At 39.6% G+C, this 14,732-nt stretch overlaps 1 protein-coding gene across 7 annotated transcripts; it reads left to right on the forward strand.

Annotated features, from left to right (window-relative positions):
- Window positions 1–251: 251 nt before the first annotated feature.
- On the forward strand, window positions 252–14,486 carry stau (staufen). 7 transcript variants are annotated; one of them, XM_053753848.1, is made up of 18 exons: window positions 252–405; window positions 522–676; window positions 2,757–2,901; window positions 3,284–3,389; window positions 3,696–3,755; window positions 4,069–4,253; window positions 4,433–4,534; window positions 4,916–5,042; window positions 5,229–5,414; window positions 6,049–6,288; window positions 6,762–6,904; window positions 8,922–9,122; window positions 9,491–9,731; window positions 9,979–10,100; window positions 10,968–11,061; window positions 11,445–11,557; window positions 12,385–12,542; window positions 12,739–14,486. In XM_053753848.1, exons 2-18 carry the CDS (start codon window positions 534–536, stop codon window positions 12,806–12,808), a joined length of 2,436 nt encoding a protein of 811 aa, XP_053609823.1. In that variant the 5' UTR covers window positions 252–405; window positions 522–533; the 3' UTR covers window positions 12,809–14,486. The 7 variants fall into 7 exon arrangements, with proteins under 7 accessions (XP_053609823.1, XP_053609866.1, XP_053609839.1 ...); XM_053753891.1 differs by having other exon boundaries at window positions 6,049–6,189; XM_053753864.1 differs by having other exon boundaries at window positions 5,235–5,414.
- The last annotated feature ends 246 nt before the right edge of the window (window positions 14,487–14,732 follow it).

Below are 14,732 nucleotides of genomic sequence, written 5' to 3' on the forward strand. Positions count from 1 at the left end.
ACATATATTATTATCCCGCGTCATGTAATATATTGTAATAGTGTCTTCGTGGCTTCATATTAATATGTCTGCGATGTCTGTGATTTTGATACTTAAAAAAATATAAAAATAAATAATATTTTTTGTGAGTTCTAAAAGTACTTACTAGCTTAGAACCATATGGATATGATTCTAAGCCCTAAATAAAAAATATAATGTCAGTTTTTTTTAATTATGGTAGTTTTTATTTTTGCATTTCTCGGATTCTGTCAGATTTTGGCATGGTAACATTTTTAACATGGCCGCATGTTGAACGAGACGATTTTCTTTACTGTTTGCCAAAATAGAAAATACTGGCGTAGTTTTTAGCGGATTTATGTTGTTGTTAAAGCTAGGGGACTAAATATTTAACGACTAAATAAATCGGTAAGCTTGTGTATCTGGAATGCTAAGATTCCATTGCCTATGTTCTTGTTGTCGGTCGATGTGTTTATTTTGTCAGTTGAAAGTGATTTTTATAGTTATTATGATTTGAACTGCAGTATCTGGTTAAAATGATGCATCACCCGAACATGCATCATCAGCCGATGTCGGGGCACCCGCCACAGCACATGGGTGGCCACCAAGGAATGCCCGGTCACCATCAAATGCCGCCCCATCAGATGCACAGAGAAAACAGGCACGTAACATTAACTAGGTAGAGTAACGTTCTGCTTTTTTTAAATTTATTTAGTTGCTAGAATTAGTATCACCGTTGCGAGTTATTTAGGTGCCAAATTAGCAAGTCATTACCTTGACTTAGTTCTCCACATCTCATAAATTCATATTATTCCTATTTCTGTAATTATTAATTAGTAAACATCTGATACATAGACTCAACGCTCATATAATATTACATTTATACTTTGCATTTGCATTCAATTTTTTGCAGTCGTTTTTTTTTTTCAATGCACAGTGACATTATTTTAATTTTTTAGGGTAGGTAAAAATGGAACCCTGGAAGGATCACTTTTTTGTCCATCTAGACCTTATCTCATGGAAATGCATAAACTTGTTGGTCATCATGATCAAAATATATGGCATATATTTTTATCATCACATAAAATTCAAAACCATACAACATAGGGCACTTTCTGATATCCAATACTAAAATCAAGAAATTGGGCAAGAAACAAAGGTTTAAAATATATGTTAAAAAGGAAATAAATCTGAAAACCAGAAATATGTATCCTCATAAAAAATTTTACATAAATGGAACACTTAGTGCCCAGTCAAACTCGTATTTGACAGTTTCTTTTATAATTTCTTGAGAAAAAGACTAGGAAAGATTACAATCAACTGGAATATGACAAATCCTTCCAAAATTTAAGATCTTGGAATAATTTTTGTAATGGGTTACACATACCAAAGTCGAAGAGCATTGATGTCTTCTTCATGTCCTTGCCTTTAATAGTTATGGTTTAATTTTCAAGATGTAAATAAGGTTTAGAAAAAGAAGCTCATGTAAATATCTCTATATGAAACATGTCTATCTATACTGATACCATGTATCTAGTGTAATTTCACCATTATTGCTTTTAGTAGAAAACTAAAATTTAACCAGCCAGAAATTTTGTATGTTAGTTTAGGGCAAAATTGGTTAGACAACTTACAATGGTCTAGTCAGGTATGTATGTGTCCCTGACTAGATTCCTAGTCGGACAGGCCATTATATAAAAAAAAATCTAAATGTCTATTCCGTTTTAATTTATTTTTGCATTCTGAAGTTTTAAATTTTTTGATGTTGTAAAATCTGGCATTAGCATTCTACTGCTGTATTATCTAATAGAATGATATAGGAAACTTAACTCACATAATACTTAGTGAGTTTCCTAACTCACTAAGTATTATGTGAGTTAAGTTTCCTAACTCACTAAGTATTATGTGAGTTAAGTTTCCTATATCATTCTATTAACAATATTTAGAAATGAGATAGGAATCTCATTTCTAAATATTTTTATATTCTCACTTATAAATATTATTCACTATGAAAAGTTTATAGGTATGTTGCAATCATCAAACACATCATTTAGGTAACTTTTATTGCATTTGATGTGTTGCAACAGGATTATGCATTGTGTGGTGATTGTGATCACTGTAGTTTCATATTTCATGCCATTGAACAATATAGTTTCGGCAACATGTGTCCCTCACTCAAATACTGCCACTGTTTAATAAAATAACTCTGTCTTATGCCACACCATGGAGCTCAATTCATATGCAAATAATGTGTAATTTGTTGATATGTCGAGGGTCTTTTGCGGCACTCTTTGTCACTTGAACTGGTCTGGATTGGGACAAACAAAGGAACATATGACGACGTCTCTATTGATCCGCGGGACCATGCGATGAATACGTCTCCCTGTATCTCGTCTGACCAATATATCATGTCCATTGAGACGTGCAGTTGAAATAACAGTGTCTGTATGCAAGGCGGTGCAAGCTCGCCTGCAGTCCGTTACGTGTCCGTATTTTATATTACTTTTCACGTATTCCTTTGATGTCATAACCTTACTAAATTTTATGATAAATATATTCACCATTAAAAAATAAACACGAATTTCGTAATAAATAATACACATTTCCTTTTTTGTAAATCATTTAATGGTTTCAGAGGAATACGAGGAATCTTTCATAGCCTTCAAAACTTCAAAATATTTCGATCCAACTCAAGTACAATTCCATCCAGATTGAACAGTGTAAAAGTACGATAGTGTTGAGATAGTGTGGTGTGTCAGGGTGCCGCTGGGCCCGTCGCAGGCGGGCGCGCTGGGCGGCGCGCTGGACGTGCCGCCCCCGCACCACGCGCCCGGCATGCGCCCCCAGCAGCCCATCCGCCCCATGCCGCACCATCCGCCGCAGCAACACCACTATGTTCCTTCGGTGAGCCTCTTTTTCAGGATTCTTTACCCAAAGAGTAAAAGGTTACCCTATTACTAAGACTTTACTTGTCCATCCGACTGTCACCAGGGTATAACCACTTAAACTCAATAAGAAAGGAGAGTACGCGTAACGTGGAATCCAAAATGACAATGCTACACCATCCGCTGCAGCAACACTATAATGTTCCCTCAGTGAGTATAATTTAAGACCTGAGGCTGTGTGGGTTTGCAACACTCACAACTTTTACAAAATTGTGAAAGTGAAACATGAATTGCGAAGTCGCACTAATGCCTCTGGCTATTTGCAACGGTCTTTTGTGTTAATTCATAGGCTGCGGTGACCACTTCTAAATGACAAAATATTAATATGTGTATTTGAACAGATGAAGCCGATGCGGCGGCCGTACTCCGGTTACGGGCCGGCGAACGCACCGGTCATGCCTCCGATGTATGCTCAGCCCGCACCTATCCAGCCACAACAGCCCACAGGTGTGTTTTAATTTAAAAAAAAAACAAAATACAAGATGCCTTTGTTCAAAATGGTGTAAAAGTCATGCCAAATGCCTTTTGGCGACTGCAATAAGTCGATGAAAAGTATGTGAAATCCAAAATGACAAGAGGAGGAATGTCGCAAAAAGTCATTCTGCATTATTAAAAAAAATATTCCAAGAATGAAAAATTGTACTTAATATACTATGAATTTAATTAAGATATCCATGAATTGACACATAGCCGCAACGATTTGTTGCTCGTGTTTAAAAAGCAAGAAACTAATTTTATGTTTTGATCATCAAGGTCTGGGCAAGTCACAAACGTCCCCAGTATTGGCGAAGTCGAAGCTAACCACAGATTTTGGTCAGTTGTCTGCTATAAATGGATTTGGGTTGATTGTTGTTTGTTAAATTTGTGTTTTATTAAGTTAATGTTATGTAGCTTAGATTAATTTCTTTTATACTTTTAATTTTAGTTGTTGTAGGCTTACTGTAGAATAGTTAGTTTCTTTTTGTAATGGCTCCTATGGGGAATGAAAGTAGAAAGGGGTACAACAAGCTAAACCATACAAATTATTTTTTTTTTATTTTATTTCTACCCACCTACATTTTTTTACCACTGGAAGAAGAAAGAAGAAGTGACGTATGTAATACTAAGTTAAATAATTTGAATACAGTAGCATCGACCCCAGCCAGCAACCCGCCGCCGGCCGCCAGCTCGGAGCCCCGGGCCGCGGCCGCGGAGGACGCCCCCTCGCCGGCGCCGGGCGACGCGGAGGCGCAGCGTCCGGCGCCGTCCTCGGCCAACAGTAAAGAGAAGACTCCTATGTGCCTGGTCAACGAGTTGGCCAGGTACAATAAGGTATGTAAACTAAAAAACTAAAGCCTAACTTCCATTACGATCTAGTATGTGACATCAAAATAGTTTCACGGAAGTAAACCTTACGTAATGATTTACTAGTGTAAAGGGGGCTAAGATTTTTTTTTCATTATGATTTTATATTTCAAAATAATATGCTTTCAATTGAATAAAATTTTCAGATTAAGCACCAATACCGCCTCACATCAGAAACGGGACCCGCTCACAAGAAAATATTCACAGTAACACTCCGACTGGGTGATACTGAGGAATACACTGCAGAGGTAAGCTAGGACAAAATTGGGAGTTTTTATATATATTTGGTACTGTATATTATGTGTTTAATCATAAATAATGCGAGAACCAATTCGTTACGAAACTAATGGCATAGAATTTTATCAACATGTCACATATGAACAACAGTTTTGATGTAAAATTAATATGTCTTTACTTTACAAATGTTAACTTTGGAAGTTAGTCTCGTAAAGTAATTTAGGCTTCACTATTATATCAGATAAATAAACAAAAAAATAATTCGGTGGTGGAAACCTGCAATCAATCTAATGTTTGAAGAGATGGCAATCGGAAACTAGTCCATTAATATTGCCAAGAAAGTCGTTAGCCATGAGGAATACGACTACAGTAGCATTATACTCGTGGTGCAGGGTACGTCAATAAAGCGCGCGCAGCACGCGGCGGCGAGCGCGGCGTTGGCGGGCACGCGCTTCCCGCCTCCCCCGCCCCGCGCGCCCGCGCCCCACGCCGCCCCCCATCCCCACCACAGGCATTCAGGTCAGTGCTACTGTGGGATTTCTCATGACACACACTATTGCCAAACTTAACGCTTTTCTTGTTTGCCGTATTTTTATGTAAACAAAAAACAGCTATGTACTTCTCGTTGTTGGTCAGATAAATTATTTTTTTAAGCAATTTTTCTTTTAAATCATATGACATGAAATAACAACAAAGCATTGTTAGGTACAGTGATGCCGACGGTGGAACTGAACGCGTTAGCCATGAAGCTCTGCCAGCCGGCGGTGTACACTTCAATCCCGCCGGTGGCAGCGCCGGCGCGGATGGCGAGGCCTCGCCCCCCCGCCCCCTACCGCATGCACGCCCCCTCGCCCGGCTTCATGCCCCCCTACCAGCGGATGATGACGCCAGGTAAATAACATAACTAAATATAAATTAAAATAGATTTAGTAAATTACTTTCTAGGTTAATAAATGTATGAAACGGTGGTGGTGTAATAATTGAGACGCCTGCCTGTGGATCGAAAGGTCTTAAGTTCGTATCCTACTTGTGTCATATGAGGTATACCAATCTGACTCATATATAGAAGTTTTCATAGACCAAGACCACCAACTGCTTCCAGTGAAGGAAAACATCGTGAGGAAATCGGACACTGGTGGACAGTTTATATCACTAGTGTGTTTGTGACTACTTGCCACTACATGTCGGTATGCGTCGGTGACTTGAATAAAATCTGACAGTAGTGTTAGTAATAACACACTCGATATGATGATGAATGTATGGTGGTTATAGAGTTGCGTCAGAAAATATGATTTTATTGCAACAGGTTATTTTTTTTGCGAACTGATATTGCGATTGATTGCAGCCATTACTTACGCAAGAGAAACGCCAAACGGCGAATGATATTTAATTTTTGAACGTTTCACTTTGCGTGATCTTATAGGTTATTAATGATTTCGAAGCAAGAAAATAAAGACTCGTATCGTATAAAATACAAATATGTATCGACATTAGACAAGAGAGCCTGCCTGCCGTGTGTTGTCAGGACTGGTGTACCGCGTGCGCGTGTGCGTGGGCGGGCGCGCGTGGCTGGGCGAGGGCAGCACGCCGCAGGGCGCGCGGCACGACGCGGCCGCGCGCGCGCTGCACGACCTGCGCCAGCCCGCGCGCGGCTCGTCGCCGCCAGGTGAACCGACAGCTATATCATCATCATCATCTGCAGCCCACCGTGACCCACTGCTGGGCATAAGCCTCCTTCCGTCTACGCCAACCGTCTCTGCCCTGTGTACTACTGTCCTTTTACTACATCCTACTAATATTATATATGTGGATGTATGTGTGTTTGTATGTATGGTTGTTACTCTTTCACGCGAAATCTACTGGACGAATTGTTATGACAGATAATGTATAACCTAGAGTGACACATAGGGTACTTTCATCCCGAAATTCTCACGTGAGCAAACCACCCCGGGGCACAGCTAGATATTATATATCCCTACATACATGCTTGACTCGCAAATTCTTTCAGATCATTGAAATCAAATGAAAGAAAAAACAGCTTTTAAAGCTATTATATTATTTGCTTGAAATTGATCGTATCGACAACGTCAAAAATTTACGTACAATAGAGGCACTGTTAATTTTCCATCAATATAAATAAATAAAATATGCTAACACTAACCTACAAAAAAAGCACCTGTCAAAATAAATGATTGTTTTCTCGTGATCGAATGAGTGTAATTGTAATCCTTCCTACAGCAACAGAAACGCCGATAGAAAACACAGAGCTCCTGAACTCCGAGGTGAAGTCTCCGGTGTCGCTGGTACACGAGCTGGCTCTGAAGAGGAACCTCTCTGTGTTGTTCACGGTCAAGAGCGAGCGCGGACCGCCACATATGAGGGTGAGATTGTATTGAGACTGTGCGCATTATTTTAGAGAATTACCCTCATGCTGACAGCTAAACAGAAAGTAAGAAGCTCATTCAGTCTGCCATGTTATTATTGTTTGTGGTTTATCCTGCGGGTTCATTACCTGTTGTTTTTATTATACCATCTCCGTCATTTAGAATATATTCCACTAGCTCCATCACAGGGCTTCGCTTCTGTGGGAATATTGTGTTAAAAAGTATTTTGGTAGTTCCAAAACATTACTTATTCACAATTTTATCGGACGCTTTGCTATAGAAGTCGTACGTGCGCAAACGAGAACCAATACGTAGAAATTATCAAATTAAGAAAGAGTAATTTTAATCACTTCTTTAAAAAAATTACAACCTTCTAGTTGCTTGTCATACGAGGGCTGCTATTTATGTATCCGGAATAACAAAATTAAACAAACATATATTATTACATATGGTTTTATTGTTTCTCGAAGTATTCTCCGCGATGATCTATGCACTTCTGCATACGATGAAACCAATTTTCAAAGCACTTTTTCCATTCTGATTGAGGTATGTCCAAAACGTGTGTTTTGAACGCATCAACGGCCTCTTCGCGGCTCGAAAAACGTTGACCACGTAATTTATTTTTAATGTTTGGAAATAAATAAAAATCATTGGGTGCCAGGTCGGGGCTGTACGGCGGATGACCCGTCAATTCAATCTTTTGACCCTCCAAAAAATTATTTGTTTCAGCCGACTTGTGGCAGCTAGCATTGTCGTGATGAAGTATGATTCTGCGTTGTGGGTTGTTCTTTCGTATTTTTTCAAAGACTTCTGGCAAACAAATGGTGGTGTACCATTCAGAATTAACCGTCCTACTATTCTCTAGTGGCACTGTAGCTACATGTCCGTTGATACCAAAAAAACAAGCGACCATTTGCTTTAAAGTGCTTCTCGCACGAACAACTTTTGTTGGATTCGGTTCATCTTGAAAGACCCACACCGTTGACTGCTGTTTAGTTTCAGGGTCATAAGCATAGATCCAGGTTTCGTCACCTGTGTAGATATTATAAACAGCTTTTGACGTGCCACGGTTGTATTTTTTTATCATTTTCTTACACCAGTCGACACGAGCCTGTTTTTGATCTACGCTCAAGTTGTGCGGAATCCAACGCGAACAAATTTTTTTAACAATTAAATGTTCGTGTAATATCGCGTGTATACTCGTCATACTAATGCCCAGAGACGCCTCTATCTCGCGGTATGTAACATGACGATCTTGCATTACTAATTGTCGCACAGCATCAATATTTTGTTGTACCACTACCGATTTAGGACGACCCTCCTTAATTTCATCCGTGAGCATAGACCGTCCACGTTGAAATTCCTTAAACCAATAATACACAGTGGTTTTCGATGGTGCTTCATCTCCAAAAGTTAAAATCAGTTGTTCGATGCACTGTTTTTGAGTTAATTCACGCCGAAAATCATAATAAATCATCGCGCGAAAATGTTCACGAGTTAAATCCATGGCAATGAAGACAAGCTATTTTCAAAATTGGCGCCAATTGAAAAAAACAAATGACAGGGACATGAAAAATATTTATTCTCTAGCCGAAGAGTTCTATTTTCAAATGTTGTAATTACTTTTTAAATATTCTAGAATTATTGGCCAGTTCCGGATACATAAATAGCAGCCCTCGTACTAATATTACAAAAAGAAAAAAAATTGTTTATTTATTTGTAATGAATAAACTCAAAAACTACTATGCTGATTTTTATGATATTTCTCACAGAGACAGAATAAACTTCTAGGAGTAACATAGGCTACTTTTTTTGATCAGGATTTATTCGAGCGAAGCTGGGACGGGCCGCTAGTATTTTATAAAAATATAGCTGCGTTTCTTTACTGATCATTACATAAGATACAGTAACACGTCTATTATAATTTGTGACAACCCTAACTCCATCGTAAACGCTGGCGGCTTTTAGCTAGACAGTATGAATCTGATGAAACTGTTATACCATTTCATTCCAGGTGTTCGTAACAGTGTGTACAGTGGGCGACATGGAAACAGAGGGCGAGGGGAATGGGAAGAAGGTGTCCAAGCGTCGCGCGGCCGAACGAATGCTGGAGGAGATGAAGCGACGCTGGCCGCCCACGCTGCTGCGGGCCAGGGTCTGTCAGGACAAGCGGCGGCCGCAGCCCACTAAGAAGAAGCCGAGGAACTTGATCAAGGTATGATAGATATTCATTCTTCTAATATTATAAATGCGAATATATTTAGGTAGCACCCAAAAGAGCGTTGATTTGCCATCGCCACGCAAAGAAGAATGCGAAAGTTTTTGAGGATGTTTGTTATTCTTTCACGCAAAATCTACTAGACGCATCGTCATGAAGTTTGGTACACGAGTTGAATGCGAGGTTATATTAAGGAATAACAAATAGGGTAGGTACTTACTTTTTATCCCGAAATTCCCACGGGAGCGAAGCCCCAGGGCGTAGCTAGTATTATATGTGCAAAATCTACTTGTTAATTTTAAAAAATGTTTTATAACAATCCGTCCAGTAGATTTTGCGTGTTCAGTAATAGATATCTGTCGCAGGAGGGCGGCGTGGGCGGCGTGGGCGGCGTGGACGGGTCGGGCGGCGGCGGGCTGGACAACCCCATCTCGCGGCTGGCGGTGGCGCGGCACGCGGCGCGCGCGCGCTCGCCGCAGTACCGCGTGCTGGAGGAGCGCGGCGCCGCGCGCCGGCGCGAGTTCCTCGTGCAGTGCGACGCGCCGCCGCACAGCGCCACCGGCCTCGGGCCCAACAAGAAGACTGCCAAGCGCCGCGCCGCGCACAGTCAGTGTTCACACTACACACTACACACTACACACTACCACACACCTGCCGCTAAATCTAAAGAGAAGGATGCACGTATTTAACAATAATGGAAGGTCGTCCTGCTTTTCTTTCTTTTGTATACCTGCATCTCTTTCTTTAAATCGAAGCGTATATGTAGTCTGTATTATTGTTGACCGGCTGCATAAGGATAAGGATAGTATATGTAGCCAATGAGAAAACATGACAGCAATATTTATTTTTCCAGACGTGCTATTAGCAATGGAAATAGCAAACCAATCAGAAGACACCATATCATCTGAAGAGAACAGCCCTGACACGACAACCAATGGTACTACGGAGAATAAAACCAGCGATACTAAACTAAAGGTAGCACTTTTACATTATTTCAACTACGATTTGAAGTGTGAGTTCTTAATTAATTATAATGGGTCTAATATAACTGATTTGATGCGCCTATATGAGTTTCTAAAAAGTTTCTTGAGACGAGAGTATCTAACAAACAGATCCTATTTAATTAAATTTTTGCCTTTTGAGGTATAAACTCCTGTTATGTTTCCCCTTATTATTCTCATACTGCAGGCTTAGTTCAAGGTACTTCAAACGTTGTGTCTTTTTTTATAATCACGTCAATGCATTACTAACCCGCGACGGGAAATCCGATGCATCTATTATCTCGGTTCCACACTAGTCTATCTCACTAATAAACAATGCATGCCGAATCCGTTGAAAGTTCGGTGAACTTTTCCGCGATAGTGTGGACCCAGCATTAGACTCAAATTTTAATCGTAATGCGAGGTATTTTTTTATACTGCACAGTGCACAACTTTTGTGAGCAGATATGAAACTTGAGTCTAAATCGATGCCAAAGAATAACAAAAATGTTTTGATCTCCCTGGCTGATTGGACTTAGAATAGAAAGTCGAAAATTTTCGTTTTTTTTACTGTTTAATTCTTTTGTAAGTTGTTGTATACCATATACTGAATATATTCTGAAAAGTAAATGGAATAAAATATTATCTTATATATGATCTTCATCATATTTATAGATTCATATATCTAGGATCATATATATGATATATAACTATTCATTTATTTGCCAATTAAGTGTACAATAGTGGTCTTAAATATAGTATAAACTGGTGCCTGAAGGACTACATGACCTTCAGAGCGTCACCTGTTGCATATGGGATGGGGTTACAAGTCGATGACTGAGTAAGTTACCGTCACGTGCAGGATTCGGAGAACAGCGGCGCGTGCGGCGATGTGCGACAGCCTGTACCCGGGGTGCTGATGATGGACTACCACCCCTGCAACCAGCAATCTAACGGTAACTACTTTTGTGGTCTTTAGCTGAGGCAGTAGTGCAAGTTTAGTTTTCCATTCGATGTCGACCGACGAAAGTTTTTGAAGTGAGACGCAGCGAACCAATGACATTGTGTGGTTATCGTCGCGTCACATTGCTATAATGCGATTGGTTCGCTGCGTCTCACTTCGAAAACTGAAGGTCGGTATCGAATGGCAAAGTCACATTACGACCAACACTTGTTATTATATAGTTATTTGGACCTATTTCATACTTCTATGTCTATGTGAAATTTCAAGTAATGTTTGAATAAATAAAATTTGAAGAGGAAACTAACGAACTCACTTTCGCGACAGTTGTATGAGAAATTAAGTTTAACTTGACTGAGTTAAATTTATTTGAACCAGGCACTCACGACACAAGCGGGTCCAGCGGTGGCAGTTCTCCCGGCGCGAAGGACCAGCTGATGTACCTCTCGCAGCTGCTCGGCTTCACCGTGCAGTTCTCTGACTTCCCCAAGGTAAGTCTTATAGTTTGTCAGTATAATAATGTACATACACGCGCACGTACCCTTTTTATACATTTTTATTTTTTGTTACGTTGGTCTACGTTAGGGATGCTACATATGTTTCGAATGATGGTTTTTTCTAGTATCGGGATACGACACATGTGCAAAAGTATTGAGCATTTTAACCTTATTCTGTACTAACGCCCTAGCGGCTAATTCAATCGCATTATACCTCATGGACGATAACTTCTTTCTGCAACATATTTTTTATCGACTTATCTATTTAACCTTAATGTTTGGCACAATGTGACGTTATTTCAAAACGTACCTTAGGTTTCTTAAAAATAACACTGTTAACCCTAAATTAATCAGGGTCAAATTTATTTCAGAAGTAATATAGGGTGCAAATAATAATTAACTTTGTACACGAAGACAATATAATGTTCGTACTAGTTTGTAATAAGGGGATATGTACTCGATTGACTTATTACGCCGATCTTGATCTGGTGTATTGCTATATACAAGCGCGATAGAGTGCCGTGTGTGTTTAGTCAGTTCTATTCGGAAAGCGCATAATAAGTAATAAGTGTGAAATTTTGACTACCTTGTATTTTTGCACTATTTCTAAATTCGAGAGGTTAATTAGTAAATTAGTGTAGTGCGCAAAATAGTCTTCATTAGTGTCACAGGCGTTTTTTATCCAAAACATCGAACCACTAGGTCGTAACGTTATGCAGGGCAGTTACGGGCCAGTTCTGTCTCTCACTTTTAACTTGTACCTTCAACTTACTAATTTCGGAGGACTTGCAGCAGCTCGTGATGAATGTGATTTTTTCCAGCGCAATCACGGCGAGTACCTGTCGCTGGTGTCGCTGTCGACGGAGCCGCCGGTGATGTGTCACGGCGGAGGGCCCTCCACGCAGCACTCGCACGAGCAGTGCTCCCGCGCCGCGCTGCGGGCGCTGGCCCTCATGGGGCTGGAGCCCGCACGACCACAGTCAGTATACTCCACAACAAACAAGCATGATTCACAGTCATCTGCACGAAATTATGACTGCATAACAACATTACTTAACAAATACAGGAGTATTTTCGAAAATCAATCTTAATGTCAGTCAGACGGACACAATGTACACCAGCACTTATAGAAACCACGAAACATTCTTTTGTTAATTCAACATTTTTTGTTTCAGAATCCAGAGCATAGGCGGCGCGACGACTCCCAACAAACCGAAAGCGATCGCCAACGGCATCCCCGAGTGAGCGGAGCCATTTTATATTTTACCATCGCTGTTCAGCTAAATGCAGATCACTACCCTATTTTAACCTTCTTCGAATGCAATATCACGTCGTGTATTCAGCGCGAATTAGTTCGGGACGACTTCATTTCATTTTAAATAATTTATTCTATATTTTATCCTCAAAATATCGACATATTTACAAATGCGACTTTTTGATCTCGGGTCTTGCAACTACTTAGTTCATTTTGTTATTCAAAACGATTCTTATTTTTAGAATGAAATATGTATATTTTGTTATTTTTTTATGAACTGTAAGAAGCTATTTTAGTTACTCACGAACTGTTTATTGAAAACTGCCGCTCACATCTATTATTATTTTTTATTGGTGTAATTTTATGAAATAACACGACTTTTTTGATTTAGTTGATATTCTATATCAGCGACGTATTATAAATGTTCGGTCGGATTTATGAAATGTGGCCGACGATGTATGTTAGGTAATAATTGACATTAAATATCAGTAAAATTATGTAGAAACGAATATTGTTCGAAACTTAGGCTGTGAAGCCCAACCAAAACAGTTTGTTCGGGAACGACGGCGCGGACCGGCGACGTATGACAGTACATTCATATTGTATAAGGCACATAGTGGAACATTATCAATGGTACTTGTCTCAGTCATGAGGGTTAAAGTATATTTAAAAATATATTGCCTGTTCTGAGACGTCGCACGCTCTCGCTTAACGGATATTCCGTTCGGAGAGGGCGTGTTCTCGCGGCCCCTCGCTGTCAACTCCTGACGAACACTAAAGTTACATCATGCGGCCATGGTGTCACGTTAGTTTAGCATAATAGTAGTAATCGCCGTGGTCCCCGCGATAGGTTAGGCTTCGTCTAGTGTACCCCTACGGCGAGGACGGCGATTATAGCATTTGTGGCCTCGATTTTTAAATAAACCACTAGTGGGTGAGCGTTTGCAAATTCCCCCGACCCTAAGCCATGAAATGTGTAATTTTAGACGTAGTTCTTGCGAATATTCGACACTCGACTTTGCGAGCCTCTATCTATGTAGGATAAGGTTGAAGCTGCTTATTTATTTTAGGCTTTTTATAATATCCTATAAACGGAAACTAATGCATGTTATACTAGTGTAGCGTTTTTGACTAATATATATTCTTTATATAGACATTACGATTGATCGGTAGACGTATGTAGCTGTATATCGTAAACCTAAAATGGTGCCGATCTTTTGTATCTTATCGATTGTACATTTCATTGTAATGGGTCCGATAATGAATTTTACTTATTTTTTAGTCGTGTAAGTTTATTATAGCGCATGAAATACATTTGATATAATAAAATGTACTCGTGAACGCTTGTAAACTTGGCCATGTATCGCGGGATAACGGCATTTTAAGTTATTTTTAGCATGGTGTACTAATTCTTCGTTATTTGTTGAAACGATTTTAAATCGAGGCCAATTAAAAATTTCTTCGTCTTGAAAGTTACACTAGTAACTGAGATACCGAAAGAAATTAATAAATCGGATAAAGAAAAGCCACAAGGGCATTATGAAGTGTTTTATTTATTTTGTTCTAAGTAACTAATATTTTATATAACGTGGGTGGAGCAAGTCCCAACTGAATTTCGTGCTTTTAGCAAACTATTGTAAGGATAAAACAATAAAGTTATAAATTAAATATCTTTTTTTTTATTGGTATTTCACCATTCAGAATCAAAATATATGTGAAGTGAGACTCACTAGAAATACGCAAGTCGCGAAATGAGCGAAAGTTTTATTGGCGTGTGGTTACACACCTTAGAATTGGATCACTCACCATATGCTCCCGTGGATGTCGTATGAGGTGACTAAGGGACACAGCCTAGGTAGTTGTAGGCAACAATAGTATGTGCCAGGAGGGTTGACGTCAGACAGGCGGTGTCAC

Source organism: Plodia interpunctella, chromosome 2 (assembly GCF_027563975.2).
Source record: "Plodia interpunctella isolate USDA-ARS_2022_Savannah chromosome 2, ilPloInte3.2, whole genome shotgun sequence".
Taxonomy (NCBI): Eukaryota; Metazoa; Arthropoda; class Insecta; order Lepidoptera; family Pyralidae; genus Plodia; species Plodia interpunctella.

Excerpts from the sequence above, each read along its gene's own strand:
- stau (XM_053753848.1), top strand. The coding sequence starts at position 534 with ATGATGCATCACCCGAACATGCATCATCAGCCGATGTCGGGGCACCCG. Across the intron at positions 5,043-5,228 it reads TCCCCACCACAGGCATTCAG|GTACAGTGATGCCGACGGTG; the intron begins GTCAGTGCTACT and ends AAGCATTGTTAG. Across the intron at positions 10,101-10,967 it reads CCAGCGATACTAAACTAAAG|GATTCGGAGAACAGCGGCGC; the intron begins GTAGCACTTTTA and ends CGTCACGTGCAG.